This window comes from Hypanus sabinus, chromosome 21, assembly GCF_030144855.1.
Source record: "Hypanus sabinus isolate sHypSab1 chromosome 21, sHypSab1.hap1, whole genome shotgun sequence".
Lineage (NCBI taxonomy): Eukaryota > Metazoa > Chordata > Chondrichthyes > Myliobatiformes > Dasyatidae > Hypanus > Hypanus sabinus.
The window spans coordinates 41,154,229-41,169,625 of NC_082726.1; the positions used below are offsets into that span (position 1 = coordinate 41,154,229).

At 45.9% G+C, this 15,397-nt stretch overlaps 1 protein-coding gene across 1 annotated transcript in view; it reads left to right on the top strand.

The window, feature by feature from the left end:
* The first annotated feature begins 1,556 nt into the window (after positions 1 to 1,556).
* The window catches only part of LOC132378988 (wings apart-like protein homolog), a 183,902-nt gene continuing 170,061 nt past the window's right edge, over positions 1,557 to 15,397 (top strand). Inside the window, exons 1-2 of the mRNA XM_059946406.1 lie at positions 1,557 to 1,645; positions 5,571 to 6,100. Coding sequence (XP_059802389.1) covers positions 5,593 to 6,100 — 508 coding nt within the window. The 5' untranslated portion in view covers positions 1,557 to 1,645; positions 5,571 to 5,592. The remainder of the gene's footprint in view (positions 1,646 to 5,570; positions 6,101 to 15,397) is intronic.

Genomic DNA, 15,397 nt, shown 5'->3' on the forward strand with positions numbered 1-15,397 from the left:
AGAGATGAGTAAACCTCACAGGGCAGTGAGCTGAACACCAGGGCAGCCCTTGCCTCTGTCCGCAACACCAGCGGTTAAATTGTACTTTGCTTTCAGACCTGGTCTCTGCTGTTTCAATGCATTCTTGGACCTGTGACCCGCAGCCTCGATGCGGTGCAGCGCTTAAATGGGTTGAGTGTTGGCTTGTTCCTCGTTGTCAGCCCCACCTCTACCTCGCCTTGAATCGGTTCCAAGTCCGCTCCACTGAACATTGGCTTGTTCTTCATAGTTGGGCCTGGGCTCTGCCGCCTTGATTTGGCACGTATAAGTCACTTTGCAACCATCCTGTACCTTCCAGAGTTCAGTTCACACTGTAAAAATGCCAGGCTTACAGGTGGTTCAAGAGCTCAGTTCCAAAAGGGGTTACAGCGTATTGATTGCAGAGATCGTTTTCCTGAAAAAGTGTGGTTAATGGAGCAGTTAGTAGTTTTGTTTGCTTCCAGAAAGTCGTCACAGGGCTTCACCAGCGCTACCTTAAACTAGAAGTTCTTCAATGCAACTGTACTTCTGTGTGTGACAACAAACTCCACAATGACTTTGACTGGTCTCCCACCCGAGAGAGGTGAAAACAATTACAAAAAACACCAGGGATACTCAGGGGGTCAGGCAGCATCTGTGGAGGGCATGATCCCTCATCTGCACTGAAAGGTAGAGTGGAGGTGGCCGATACAAAGAGATGAGGGGTAGGTGACTCAAGAGCTGGTGGGTGAAAGGTGAATGTTGGTGAGGGGAAAGGTGGGGGAGTTGATAGGTAGATGGGAAGGGCCATGGGAAATAAATAGTCGACATTTTAAATTGAGACTCTTCACTGGTACTGGGGCTATGGATCTGGATCTGGAGATTAGCCTTGAGAGACACCAATATTTATGCAATTATATGCACATTGTAGGTTCTGTCTGTATAACAACTTCTCTGTCGGGCACTTGTGAGCAATCCCACAAGTGTAACTAACACGTGCTAAGTGTCTCTGACGGCACCAACTCTCCACGTGATCTATCTACTTCCGGACTACAATTCCCAGGGTGATCCTGTTTTTCATGTGACTCCCTTACGGCTGCACTACAACTCCCGGAAGACATTGCGAGAGCGGCCCGGAGGCGGATACCAACCACGTGCAAACTGCTGCTCTGCCATTGGTGGAAATGTCTGACGGCTTTTTCCCGTGAGGGCAAGAGCCGAATCGGAAGTATATTCATCTCGTGTTAGCCTACAGCTTCCAGCAACCTTTGCGCGGTCAGTCGCAACAATTTATTAATTTTTCTTACTTTTACTGTTCACTGATCTCCTGCTGGTGCAGAGCTTGTTCCTTTATGGTTTTGCTATGTCGATCTTTCAAATGCATGCACTACAAGTCCCGGGAAGCAGCGCGGTCCGTTGCGCGGCATTTTGCGATAGGCGGGAAGGGATTGGCTCAACGACGCGGAGCTTTTAACCAATTGGCGCGGCTCACAGAGCCTGGTGGCGTGGGGTGAGTAAAGGCGTCGTGGATTGGGGCGGCTGCGGTCAGGTGACCGGGCGGTTATGGCGGTGAGGTGTTTTTTCTGTTAGGCCCGAGCGGAGCAGTGAGGCCCCGGGCCGGCGTTTCATACAGAACCGGGGGACGGCGGTGAGTGGTGGCCTGGGCGCCGGGCTTAAGGGCAGCGACCGGCTGGTGGCGGTGGCTGTGGGGAGCAGACTGTCGGAGGACTGGCTTGGTGGGGGCGAAGAGGTGACGGGAGGTCGGGCGGCTCCGGGCCCCAATCTCCGGCCGCCGGGGCCTCGGTTACAGTGTTGCCGTACTCAGAGGCAGGGGTAGACCCGTCTGTGGATCTAATTCACCATCCGGCCGCAGTAAAACCCGGGTGGGCGCGTTATCCCTCTTTTCCCCCACCCTCACACCGGACAGGAGAGGTGAGGGTCCCGGCCTCTCTTCACCCAGAGACCCGGTGATACCCTGTCTCCGTCCCTCTGCGCTGCCGCCTACTCCGCCGTTCCCTGATGCCTTTGTATTGGACCGAGTCTGTACTTTGTGTTACGAAGATGCACCCCGGCGCTCTCCTTGCTCCCCTCTGAAGCTTTTGCGTGAGTTTTATAGTTGCTTTGCCCACGCACGTAATTGCTCTTGACCGGAGGATTATGAGCCGGGGGTAGGGACGTTCAAAAGTGGAAACAAGTGTCTTTTGCACAAGAAGTCCACTGTCAGTCCCTTCCAGCCGCAGCCTGGGGAACCCTGTGAAACTTCCTGTGCTGAGATCAGTCGTAGTTCCCAGTTGAAGGGTCTCAGTTTGGAAGTCCAATTTCCACCACAGATGCTGCCAGTTCCACCAGCAGTCTGTTTTCTTCAGTCTCCTCACATTTGGCACAGGGGTCGGCAGGTGTGATTTATAGGTGACTGACTAAACAGCAGTTGAAGTTCAGGGGCCAAAGTTGCCAATTATGGTATAAGCATGATGAGTTTTGTTTTAATATTTACCTGGTCATGGGGAGAAAATATACTTGCTTTTGACAAAACTTGGAAGTAGTATTTAGGGGAAGCAAAGTTCTTTGTGCCTTTGGAGTCTGCCAAAATATAGCTGTGGGAATTCTTCGTTGCCCTTGCAGTGATTCCATTTTTGGTTTGATACATGATTTGGTGGTAGCTACGTTCCGATGTTGTTAATGCGCCAGTGTAATTATTAAAGTTATACAAATAGTGCCACTGTGGGTTAAACTATGTGATGTGTATGTCAGGATCATTACGATAGTCACTCATTGCTCTTGATTCGGTGGTAAGGGACCCATGTTCTTGTCTTACTCAAGCATCAGGGATGTGGAATCATTGCAGTGACTGCAATCTAAGGAGCCAGTGAGAGTGGCAGCATTGATTGGAGGTGCCTCATTCATACTCTGTCTTGTGTTGAGGGAGTCTGGCTTATAGGTGTTAAAGGGCAAGCTAAAGGTCAACAACTAGACATTCTAAATTCACATCTTGAACAGTAAGTAGCCTAGTTATTGTTTAGAAGACTCAAGAGCTGCGCATTCTGGTTCTCATGGTCTTCAGTGTTAAACAAACGCAAAACTACTGAGCCCTGCTATCATCTTTGCCGTGTACGTGTGCTGCTGGCTGGATCTTCCTTGTCTCACCGTGTACGTGTGCTGCTGGCTGGATCTTCCTTGCTTTGCCGTGTACGTGTGCTGCTGGCTGGATCTTCCTTGTCTCGCCGTGTACGTGTGCTGCTGGCTGGATCTTCCTTGTCTCGCCGTGTACGTGTGCTGCTGGCTGGATCTTCCTTGTCTCGCCGTGTACGTGTGCTGCTGGCTGGATCTTCCTTGTCTCGCCGTGTACGTGTGCTGCTGGCTGGATCTTCCTTGTCTCGCCGTGTACGTGTGCTGCTGGCTGGATCTTCCTTGCTTTGCCGTGTACGTGTGCTGCTGGCTGGATCTTCCTTGTCTCGCCGTGTACGTGTGCTGCTGGCTGGATCTTCCTTGCCTCGTCGTGTACGTGTGCTGCTGGCTGGATCTTCCTTGCTTTGCCGTGTACGTGTGCTGCTGGCTGGATCTTCCTTGCTTTGCCGTGTACGTGTGCTGCTGGCTGGATCTTCCTTGTCTCGCCGTGTACGAGTGCTGCTGGCTGGATCTTCCTTGTCTCGCCGTGTACGAGTGCTGCTGGCTGGATCTTCCTTGCTTTACCGTGTACGTGTGCTGCTGCCTGGACCTTCCTTGTCTCGCCGTGTACGTGTGCTGCTGGCTGGATCTTCCTTGCTTTGCCGTGTACGTGTGCTGCTGGCTGGATCTTCCTTGTCTCACCGTGTACGTGTGCTGCTGGCTGGATCTTCCTTGCCTCGTCGTGTACGAGTGCTGCTGGCTGGATCTTCCTTGTCTCGTCGTGTACGAGTGCTGCTGGCTGGATCTTCCTTGTCTCGCCGTGTACGTGTGCTGCTGGCTGGATCTTCCTTGCTTTACCGTGTACGTGTGCTGCTGCCTGGACCTTCCTTGTCTCGCCGTGTACGTGTGCTGCTGGCTGGATCTTCCTTGCTTTGCCGTGTACGTGTGCTGCTGGCTGGATCTTCCTTGTCTCACCGTGTACGTGTGCTGCTGGCTGGATCTTCCTTGCTTTGCCGTGTACGTGTGCTGCTGGCTGGATCTTCCTTGTCTCGCCGTGTACGTGTGCTGCTGGCTGGATCTTCCTTGTCTCGCCGTGTACGTGTGCTGCTGGCTGGATCTTCCTTGCTTTGCCGTGTACGTGTGCTGCTGGCTGGATCTTCCTTGTCTCACCGTGTACGAGTGCTGCTGGCTGGATCTTCCTTGTCTCGCCGTGTACGTGTGCTGCTGCCTGGACCTTCCTTGACTCACCGTGAACGTGTGCTGCTGGCTGGATCTTCCTTGCTTTGCCGTGTACGTGAGCTGCTGGCTGGATCTTCCTTGCCTCGCCGTGTACGTGTGCTGCTGGCTGGATCTTCCTTGCCTCGTCGTGTACGAGTGCTGCTGGCTGGATCTTCCTTGCTTTGCCGTGTACGTGTGCTGCTGCCTGGACCTTCCTTGACTCACCGTGAACGTGTGCTGCTGGCTGGATCTTCCTTGCTTTGCCGTGTACGTGAGCTGCTGGCTGGATCTTCCTTGCCTCGCCGTGTACGTGTGCTGCTGGCTGGATCTTCCTTGCCTCGTCGTGTACGAGTGCTGCTGGCTGGATCTTCCTTGCTTTGCCGTGTACGTGTGCTGCTGGCTGGATCTTCCTTGTCTCGCCGTGTACGTGAGCTGCTGGCTGGATCTTCCTTGTCTCGCCGTGTACGTGTGCTGCTGGCTGGATCTTCCTTGTCTCGCCGTGTACGTGTGCTGCTGGCTGGATCTTCCTTGCTTTGCCGTGTACGTGAGCTGCTGGCTGGATCTTCCTTGTCTCGCCGTGTACGTGTGCTGCTGGCTGGATCTTCCTTGCCTCGCCGTGTACGTGTGCTGCTGGCTGGATCTTCCTTGCCTCGCCGTGTACGTGTGCTGCTGGCTGGATCTTCCTTGCTTTACCGTGTACGTGTGCTGCTGGCTGGATCTTCCTTGTCTCGCCGTGTACGTGTGATTTTGCCATATTGAGGATTGCCTTGTTCTCTGAACTCATTTTTTACTCTACGTTGGGCTATTATTTATCAGTGTAGTATTTGTGGCATTGTGAACATCATCTGAAGTCAGCCCTGCGTCTCTTATAATTCCAGTTTGTTGAGTGATAACTTTCTGTGCCTTGCCTTCAAGTCCACTGGCAAGCTGTAAAGATCCACCCGTCCGAGTTCAGTTATTTTCAGTCGATGTCCTCTCTCCAGTCCCAGCAACACTTCTGTGGGTGAAATAGAAAGGGTGCAGTGGGGTTCCAGATTTGTTTGACTTTTGGGCTGGAGGAGAGTAGAATAAATGTTTCATTCAACCATTTGCGTTCGTTCACCTTTGTTCAAATGATTGTTGTCATTTGAACTTAAAGGGGAAACATCACAACCACGAGCAGTCACTTGAGATGGGCGTGTGCCTGCGTGGGCCTGGCAGTGAAGGACAGATGAAGCAGCCTCCTGATTTCTCTTTGTATTCTGTTACAGGGAATATGAAAGAAGTGCCAACATGACATCAAGATATGGGAAAACCTACAGTAAGAAGGGGAGCACTGGCAATTCGAAATTTGACGAGGTGTTCTCTGGTAAGCGAGCGAAAATCAGCACGAAATGGGGCGAGACCACCTTTAAGGCTCAGCTGGGCCAGAAGAGACCGAATGTGAAAGCAGAGCCAGTGGAACAGCCCAAGCGGCAGAGGGTTGAAGACCACTTGCCAGAGGACCCATTTGGGTTTGACAGTGACGATGATTCTCTCCCGGTGTCATCGCGAAATCCGGCTCCGGCCAAGGTGCCGCAGCCTGTGGAGTCTCTGAAGCGATCCGATGCGGACGGAGTGACCTCCCTGCTGGAGGTGAACAGTAGGATGATCCGGCCTGCTGGCGGCGAGGCTCTCGTGTGCAGCAGCAGGTTTGCGTCCTTGGCTGATACGGTCCAGGAGAACAGTTTGGGTCGGAGTTTCGATTTGTGTCCGGAGACCAAAGAAGTCCATGTCTCTGGCAACAGGTTGAACTCACTAGGTGAGTCCAAGTTTCCCTGGTCTAGAGACGAGGCAGAATATGAAGGGGTAACTGTGAGAAAGAGGGGTGCTGATTTAATTGTACAGGTTAGTGGGGTGAAACATGGTGACCTGTTCAGACCAGCATTGGGTGACGTAACTCAGAAGCTAAGGGCGAAGATGAAGGGAGAGAGGAACTTGGAGGGTGTACCACTGACAGTGTCACTGACCACTAACTGTGGCCCCAGTATGGGGAGGTGTAGGAGGTAGTTTACCACCCGGGCAGCGTTACTGACCAATAATGGGCCCCAGCATGAGTTGGCAAGTGATCAGAGGTGGGTTTTTTTTAGGTAAGTCCACTATCTGCCCATCTGAGTAATAGATTATCCTGAGAGTGGAATATGCAACATGACAAATGTGTCTTCATCAAAAGTGGACATCGTATGAAATTATATTGGAGGTGAGAGGACAAAGATAACAGTTAGGATCTGTCATTTATCATTAGATCTGCAATTTCAGAGCCTTCGGCATATGCTATGAAATTGGGAGGTGAATACTGCAAGAGTTCACTCTGATGGTATGTGCTATTTCTTAGAGGATTGCTGTCCGAAAGAGATGATTTCCCACTCCTTTGTATTAACCACACTGACGTGGCAGCACTTCACCAGTTCATTGGGTCAGTGGTTGGATATGGAGTTTGTCTGGAGTTGGCCCACTGGTGCTGGGAGAGCATTTGGCCATGGCCCCCACAGGGCTCAGGGCTGAATTAGCAATTGAGTTGAAGCACATTCAGTCAGTTAAATCAATTAATTAAAACTTTTTATTCTGGTAGTTTATTATCAGTACACCCATTTCACCGTGCACTGCCCTGAGATTCATTATCTTGCGGGCATTCACAGTAGATACAAAGCGACACGATAGAATCGATGAGCAATCGCGCACGACAAACAACCAATGCAAAAAGATGACAAACTGCAAATACAAGAAAATGAAAATAGTAAAGTAAATTTATTATCAAAATATGTAAATGTTACTATATGCAGCCCTGAGATTCATTTGCTTGTGGGCAAACTCAATAAATTCATAATAGAATGGTTATTAATGAAAGATCATAGCAGCTGGGCATTCAAACAATGTTCAAAAGACAACGGACTGTGCAAGTATTAAATTAAAAATGATAGTAAATAAGCGATAAATGCGGAGAACATGAAATGAAGAGTCCTTGAAAGTGAGTCTACGGGTTGTATGAACCTTCCAGTGATGGAATAAGTGGATTTGAGTGAAGTTATCCCTTTGGTTCAAGAGCCTGATGGTTGGGACGTAATAATTGGTCCTGAACCTGGTGGTGTGAGTTCTGAGGCTCCTGTACTGCCACCTTGATGGCAGTAGCGGGAAGGGAGGATAACCTGGGTGGTGGGAGGCCTGATGATGGATGTTGCTTTCCTATGACAACTGTCTGTTTAGATGTGTTCAATGTGGGGAGGGCTTTACCCATGATGGACTAGGCCGTATCCACTACATTTTGTAGGATTTTCTGTTCAAGTATATTGGTGTTTCTGTATCAGGCTGTGATGTAGCCAGTCATTATACTCTCCACCACACATCTGTGTAAGTTTATCAGAGTTTTAGGTGTCATGACGAATCTTTGCAAGCTCCTAAGGAGGTAGAGGCACTGATGTGCTTTCTTAGTAATTGTCTGAAATGATAACACCGAGGAAGTTAAAGTTGCTGATGCTGTCGTCCTCTGATCCTCAGATGAGGACTGACTCCTGAACCTCTGGTTTCCTCCTCCTCAAGTGAATAATCAGCTCCTTGATCTTGCTGACATTGAGTGAGAGGTTGTTGTGGCACCACTCAGCCAGATTTCTGATCATCTTCCTATCTGCTGAATTGTCACCACCTTTGATTCAGCCAATGTCAGTTACTGTTGTCAGCAAACTTAAATGGGACATTGAAGCTGTGCTTAGCCACACAGTCATAAATGTAAAGCGAGTAGAGCAGTGTGCTAAGCACACAGCCTTGTGCACCAGTACTGAGTGATATTGTGAAGATGTTATTGTAAATCCCAACTGACTGGAGTCTGCAAGTGAAGAAATTGTGGTTCCAATTGCGTAATGATGTATTGAGGGCAAGGTCTTGAAGCTCAATAATTAGTTTTGAGGGGGTGATGGTATTGAATGCCAAGCTGTAGTCGACGAGTATCCCGATGCATGTATCTTTGCTGTCCAGACGTTCCAGGGTTGTGTGAAGAGCCAATGAGATGGTATCTGCTCTTGGCCTCATTGTGCTAGTAGGCATATTGGAGCAGATCCAAGTCGCTTGTCAGGCAGGAGTTAATGTGTTACATCATCTCAACCTCTCAAAATACTTGTTCACAATGGATTTTACTTTTACTGGACGATAGACATTGAGGCAGGTTACCACGTTCTTAGGCACTGGTATAAGTGAAGTGTATTGAAGCAGACTGCCAAAGTGAGAGGTTCAAGATTTTAGTGAACACTCCAGCCAGTTGATCAGCATAGGTCCTTAGGACTTGGCCAGGTACCCCGCCTGGGCCGGATGCTTTTTGTGGTTTCAAACTCCTGAGGGATACTTGTGGGTGAGCCTTGGAGTGAGATCACAGGATCATCAGGGGTTGCAGGAGTTTGTGATGGTTCCTCCATGTTTTGATGGTCAAAGTCAATATAATAGCAAAAACGTGATTTGTAGAATTTTAAAGAGTGAGTCCATGTTTTGTGGAATCATTTAATAATTGTTTTGAGTGAATTTATCGTCTGGCGATAATAACTGTTACTGAACCTAGTGCTGTGGGACTTGAGGCTCTTGTACCTCTTTCCAGATGGCAGAAGCAAGAAGTGAGCATGGCCTTTGGTGGGGAGGGCTTGACCTGTGGTGGACTGGCTTCTATCCATTACTTTTTGTAAGTTTTTCTGTTCAAGAGCATTGGTGTTCCGATGTCAGGCTGTGATGCAACCAGTCATTATACTCTCCACTGTGCATCTATAGGAGTTCATCAAAGTTTTGGATGATGCCGAATCTGTGCAAACTTCTAGGAAAGTAGAGGTGATGCACTGCTCTTTTTGGAATGCTGCCATGGAAGAGCCAGATTGTCATAAAAACCCATCTGGTTCATTAGTGTCCTTCAGGGAAGGAGTCTGGTGACCTTGGTGATGCACAGATTGTCCAGCAGCAATGTACTGGATTTTTGATTGATGTTTGTAGTGTCACTCAGTTGCAAATAAACCAGTAATGCCATTGAGACAGGACAGATTGCCTGGTGTCGTCAAAGTTGTCACACAAAGCAATGCTGCTAAATCCTATCAACACTTGGAAATGTGGCTCAATTAGGAGTGCGGTCCAACGGATGAGTTGCATAACAACCTGGCAAAGTCACTCAGCATTTTCTGTTGCCCTCCCATTGGCTTGTTGGGCTTACTAAAGATGGTGCAGTGATCTGCAGCGAGGATTGACGTGTGTGAGGGTCCTCAGCATTGGTCATAGACCTATCAAGTTTCAGTGTATCATGTTAAACAGGGTTAGGGAAACTACGTTGAGTGCTATCACTAGCCAGTGAGAAACAGTACAGTTCAATCCGCATATTCATTTGGAGAGACCAAATGCAGGTTGAGTGATTTGCAGATGAATCTGCCTCTAATGCCATTGTAGGAGTGACCAGTGAGGGATGAAGTATTGTCTGTGTGCTGTTGAAAGACATGGCAGTACTGTTGTTACTTGCTCTGCCAAACTCATCCTGTCCTGGCTCCCCTAATCCAGTCCCTTTGCCAGAGTTACAATATGGGGCCAGTCGTTTAAAATAGAGGAGTGTTAGCATTTCTTTCATATCTGCTGCACATCTGTGCTTGGCTCTCTTCCAATTCAAACACGGGTAGGGTTCCTTGTCTGGCATCCCAACAGCTTCCTTAATTAGAGGATTGCCCTTTCGAGGATTTCCCCACCTTACAGATCTCCCTCTCTCTGCATTTCAAAGACTTCCAGGTCAACTGTGTCTTCTTCACCAATCACTCCTCTTTCCTCAACACCTCTCATGCATCAGCAGGATATGCAATTTGCTCTTCTCCCTTTCAAGGTTTTGGAAATTGAGCAATTGTTCCAGTGATTCAGCTGTTCCAGCTCAGTTGCAGAGACCGAGTGCAGGTTGGGTAATTGCTTTTCAGAATGCCTCTGAGTTTCATCTCAGGTCCAGGGTATCCCGACCTTTTGTAATCCTGTGGACCCCTGGTTGGGAAACTGCTCTAATTCAATTCTCTGTCCATTTCCACTCTCTGCTATCGGCTAGTTAAAGCATTCTTGGGTATTCAAATGTAAGCTGGAGTAATCACATCTCATCTTCTGTGTAGATATGTTGAAGCCATGGAACTTGATATTGAAAGGAATCCTTTCAAGTTATTGCATTTTCTCTTTGTACAGCTGATGTGCTGAAACTCTCTTGCAGTTTATGCTTTTCTGCATCCTATCTGACACATCTCCCTCAGTTCTCTCTCCCTTTTCCTCTCTCTGCAGCTTGCTTATTTTCTCACATTCCCATTGTATTGAAAGGTCCAACATCCAAAATGTTGACTTGTATTCCTCTCCCAAGTGATGCTGGATCTCTTACTGAGTCACTTGCAGCATTTTGTCTCGGTTGGGTGCTCAGCATAGTTGTCTCTCCAGAAACAGCAACCATGATAAGTGGCATCAATCACAAGCTATCCCTTCACCAACATCCCATCACATTCAGTTTTAAATGGTGGTGATAATTAAGCTTAACTGGAGCAGTAGGCTCTACTAAGGTATGCGTCTTGACGATGTAATTACTGAAAGCAGAGCCAAAGCATTAGCTTCTGATGTGACAGAAGCCAGTCCTTGGGTAAATCAATTCACTGCAAGTGAAGTGGAATACTTGATATAACAAAGGGATCCCAAGAGCATTGAGCTAAGGGATGTCTGCCCAGAACTAGCCTGCCTTCAGCCAAATTGTTTAGGTGTAATATGAGCGTAAAGGCAGTTGTGGAAGATTCCTACCACCTGTGCTATTTACAAATGGGGCAAATGCCTCGGTGTCATTCATCAACGAGGTTGTCAACAATGCTATCGAGCTGTCATTAGGGCTTCTTGCTTATTGCTACGATTGCTTCAGGTTAATTAATTATTCACTACCTCCGTCATTGGTGTGAACAAGCTATGGTATGTACCATCTGCGAAGTGCAGCTCTCTATGATGACTTTCTACAGTACTGCCCAGAACTGTTGTGTCTACTATATGGGAAGTCAAAAGTAGCCCACACAGATGAATAGTACCCATGATCTTCCTCCAATTTGTGCCGCATGTTGACTTCTCCATTTCTTGTGACTAAATTTTGAAACTTGCTTCCACGGTGTGTATAAGGAACATCTGGTAATACTGCTGAGGGGCAAATAGGTGAAACAGGGAGGAATAAAACAAGCAGATGTGGAATGTAACTTAGACCATTACATTGAGTAGTTTGTTGCTGTGAGTTCCATGTTCTTTTTCTGCTGGCTAACAAATTTCTTAATTGACTGTCTTATAATTTTCTAATTTTATTTGCTGTCTTCCAGATATAAAGTAATTTTCTCTACCATCGAACCCTTTCACTAACTTCAAAGACTCTACCATGTTATCTTTCAATGCATCGTGTCTGAGTTATTCAGAAGAAGAGCACTCTAACCTTCCAGCAGCACCTCCAGCTTGCAGTCATTTGTATGCAAGTGTTTATTAAATGTCATGAGGGCTTCTGCTTCTGTAATCCTTTTGAATAGTAAGCTCCAGACACTTGCCAGTCTCTGGGTTTAAAATAAACTCTTCCTTTGCATCTTTCTATACTCATTGGCCACATTATCACGTACCTCCTGTACCTGATAAAGTGGCTACTGAATGTATGTTCGTGGTCTTCTGCTGCTGTAGCTCAACCACTTCAAAATTTGACATGTGTGTTCAGAGGTGTTGTTCAGCACTTCACAGTTATAAAACATGATAATTTGAATTACAGTCAGCTTGGGCCCATTTGACCGTTCTGTTCTCACCCACAAAACTGCCATTCACTTGATGTTTATTTGTTTTTCACACCTTTCTCTGTAAATGCTAGAGACTGTTGTGCATGAAAATCCCAGGAAATCAACAGTTTGAGATATTCAAACCACCCCATCTGGCACCAACAATCATTCCATAGTCAAAGTCATTTAAATCACATTTCTTCCCTATTTTTGATGTCTGGTCTGAACACCAACTGAACCTCTTGACTGTGTCTGCATGCTTTAATGCATTGAATTGCTGCCACGTGATTGTCTGATTAGATACTTGCATTAACAATCAGATGTTAATGTGTACCTAATAAAGTGGCCACTGAATATGTAAATTGAATTTTAAATCCATGCCCCAGACTTCTGATTCTTCCAAGGCATTTGGGGCTTCCCGATTTATTTTCCTCTCTGCCTTTCATAATTTTTTCGTACCAGATTGGCTTTCCTCAGTCTCTGTTCCAAATAAACTTTTGACATTGCAGCTTTTTCCTCAGAGCTGGCTGCATTATTTGTATATCACTTTCCTTTAGTTTAATAACACCTTTCCTAAAAGGTGGTGTCCAGGAGTGGATATGCATTATTCCAGCTGCAAGCTTGCTCGAGCTGTGTACAATCCCAGCATTACTCTGTTCTTTACTTAACTAATGAAGCAAAGCTCTGAGTTCCTTTACTGCATGCTGTGCTGTGTTCCCCATTATGGTCATACAGTTCAAAGGACTCTCTCATCTCTCTTGTTTTATTTCATTTGCTTAAGTACATAATATCTCACTTGGGTATTAAAATAAATAATTTGCAACCTTTCTGCCCAAATGACCAGACCATTTATATCCTTCTGTGATCCAAAGCCAATCGTGAAGCCATTTTCTTAGTATTATCTGCAAGCTTATTTATCTTGTCGACTAGATTGGGACCTAAATCATGAATAAGCAAGAACCTCATCTTGTCTGTTTTTCCTTGTGATAATTCTATTCTCAGACATGATCCCATGTTTCTCTGCTGTTTGTTTTTGGGAGATTAGACGAGATTTTTACAGGAGATCTTTGGGGTTCTCCTTTCTTGCAAAAGAGTGCTATAATGGAAGCCATGTGGCTTGGACCCAACACGTGATAACATGTAATACCAGTTCTCTGCTTGTGTTATAGTTTTAACAACCATAGTTGGCTGCAGTTCTTTGACTCTGTGTGTGCTATTGAAGCTAAAATCATGGTCATCTCCAGAATGCAATTTCCAAGGGTCATGTAATAAAAATGGTTTATTTTCTGTAGTTCTAGAATTTAGTACATAATTAAATATTATTTCAAAATGCAGTTTTGCCCTGGAGAGATGTTCTTCTCTCCAAGAGGAAAGCACTTTTAAATGAAGATCATGCCATATTAAATGTGATTTATGTACCATTCTAGCACTTGGTTGTACAGTTTTAGTTGCATTGGACTGTTTTTTAACTTCATGGATGGCAGAACACATTGCACTTACACTGCTGGTAGGTAGTGCTTTCAAGCCATATTGTGTTTAAACCACAGCTAACTTTTTGCGGTGAGCGCTTGTGGACCTGCTTGTAATTTTTGCAAATCAAGTTTTGTTAATAGAACATAAGCTAAGTGACCACTTTAGCAGTTACACCTGTATAGCTGCTGGTTAATGCAAATATTTAATCAGCCAATCATGTAGTAGCAACTCAATGCATAAATGCATGAGGACATGGTCACAATGTTCAATTGTTGTTGAGACCAAGCATCAGAATTTGGAAGAAATGGGTTGAATGACCTTTACCATGGAATTATTGTTGGTGCTGGATTTTGACAACACAAGTCTCTATGGAGTTTACAGAGAATGGTGCCATAACAAAAAAAAAAGTGAGTGGCAGGTCTGTGGGTTTTTACCTTGTTAACGAGAGAGATCAGAGAAGAATGGCCAGACTCATTCAAGTGAAGGGTCTAGGCACGAGACATTGACTGTACTTTTTCCAAAAATACTGTCTGACCTGCTGAGTTCCTCCAGCATTTTGTGTGTGTTGCATGGATTTCCAGCATTTACAGGTTCTCTTGTTTGTGATGATGTCTGCTGGTTTTCAATGCACTGATGTATCAAACTCAGTGCATTGCAAAGTTTTAATTTGTACTGTACATTTAGAGTTGATTGTTCTGGATGTGCCAGTCCTGATTTGTGACTGGCCTCTGTGGTGTTTCCCATTGGTCTTTTGTCATGAGTTGGATGTTTAGAGGTGAACTCAGTAGACAGACTCCATGTTAAAACGGCATTTGCAGTGTTTAACATTGAGTGATCACCCAACTAATGTTGGGACCATTTTTATATAAAGGACTAGGATTCTTGGATGATTCGTTCTCCTGTCAATCTTCCGTGCTGATTTGGGTAAACCAGAGGATTTAGTAGACCAGTTGTGATTTTCATTGCTCAGGTAGGAATTGTAATTCACAACTGTAAAGAATGTAGTATTATGAAATTGGGTTATCAGAGGTAGGTAACCCATTTGGGTAAATCACGTAATGGGGGACTTGTGATTTCATTTCTGCACTCAGTGTTTGAAGCTGATGATTTTGAGATTTACTATTTGGGCAGCCAAGTCTGAAGGCAGAATGCCCTGATAACTTGGCAATATCTTGAGCTGCAGATGTTCTTAAAAACAAAAAAGAAATTGCAGAAGTTGAGAATATAATAAAATAGGCAAAAAAATAATTAACTAGTCAGGCATCTGCAGAGAAGTGGGGGAAGGCAATGTTTCAGTTTGGCAATCTCTCATCAGAGCTGAATTGTTTGCTGTTTCTCTTCTACACATTTTACCTGACCTCAGTTTGTTCAGTGTTTGGTGTGTTTTTTTACTGTTTTGTTCATACATTATGATTAGGATACTGAGAAGAGCAGCAAAAACTAACTCGACTGCAAACTGAGTGACTCATGAAGAAACGTATGGACATTTGTCACTGTAGAGAAAACAAAGTCGCCACATTGAGTAGTAAATGACTTGCTCAATTCTGGAAGCACCATTAGTTTATGTTGATCAAGTTAAAAGTAAATGTATCTTCTGGAGAATTTCTGCTTTGCTCTGTAAGATCACGGTGTAGTATTAAAATTATAGAATTCCTAATTTGCTGCTGTATTCTTGCTTAACTTGAAAGAGTTCTGTTGGACAACTGAGCCTTGGGTTTTTATTGCCATTAGTTTACAGGCAGGCTTTTTAGCTTGCTGATTAAAGCTCACCAATTGGATGCCTCTTGTAAGCTGATGATGCTGTGATCTATTTACATTGTGGTTGGAATTATAAT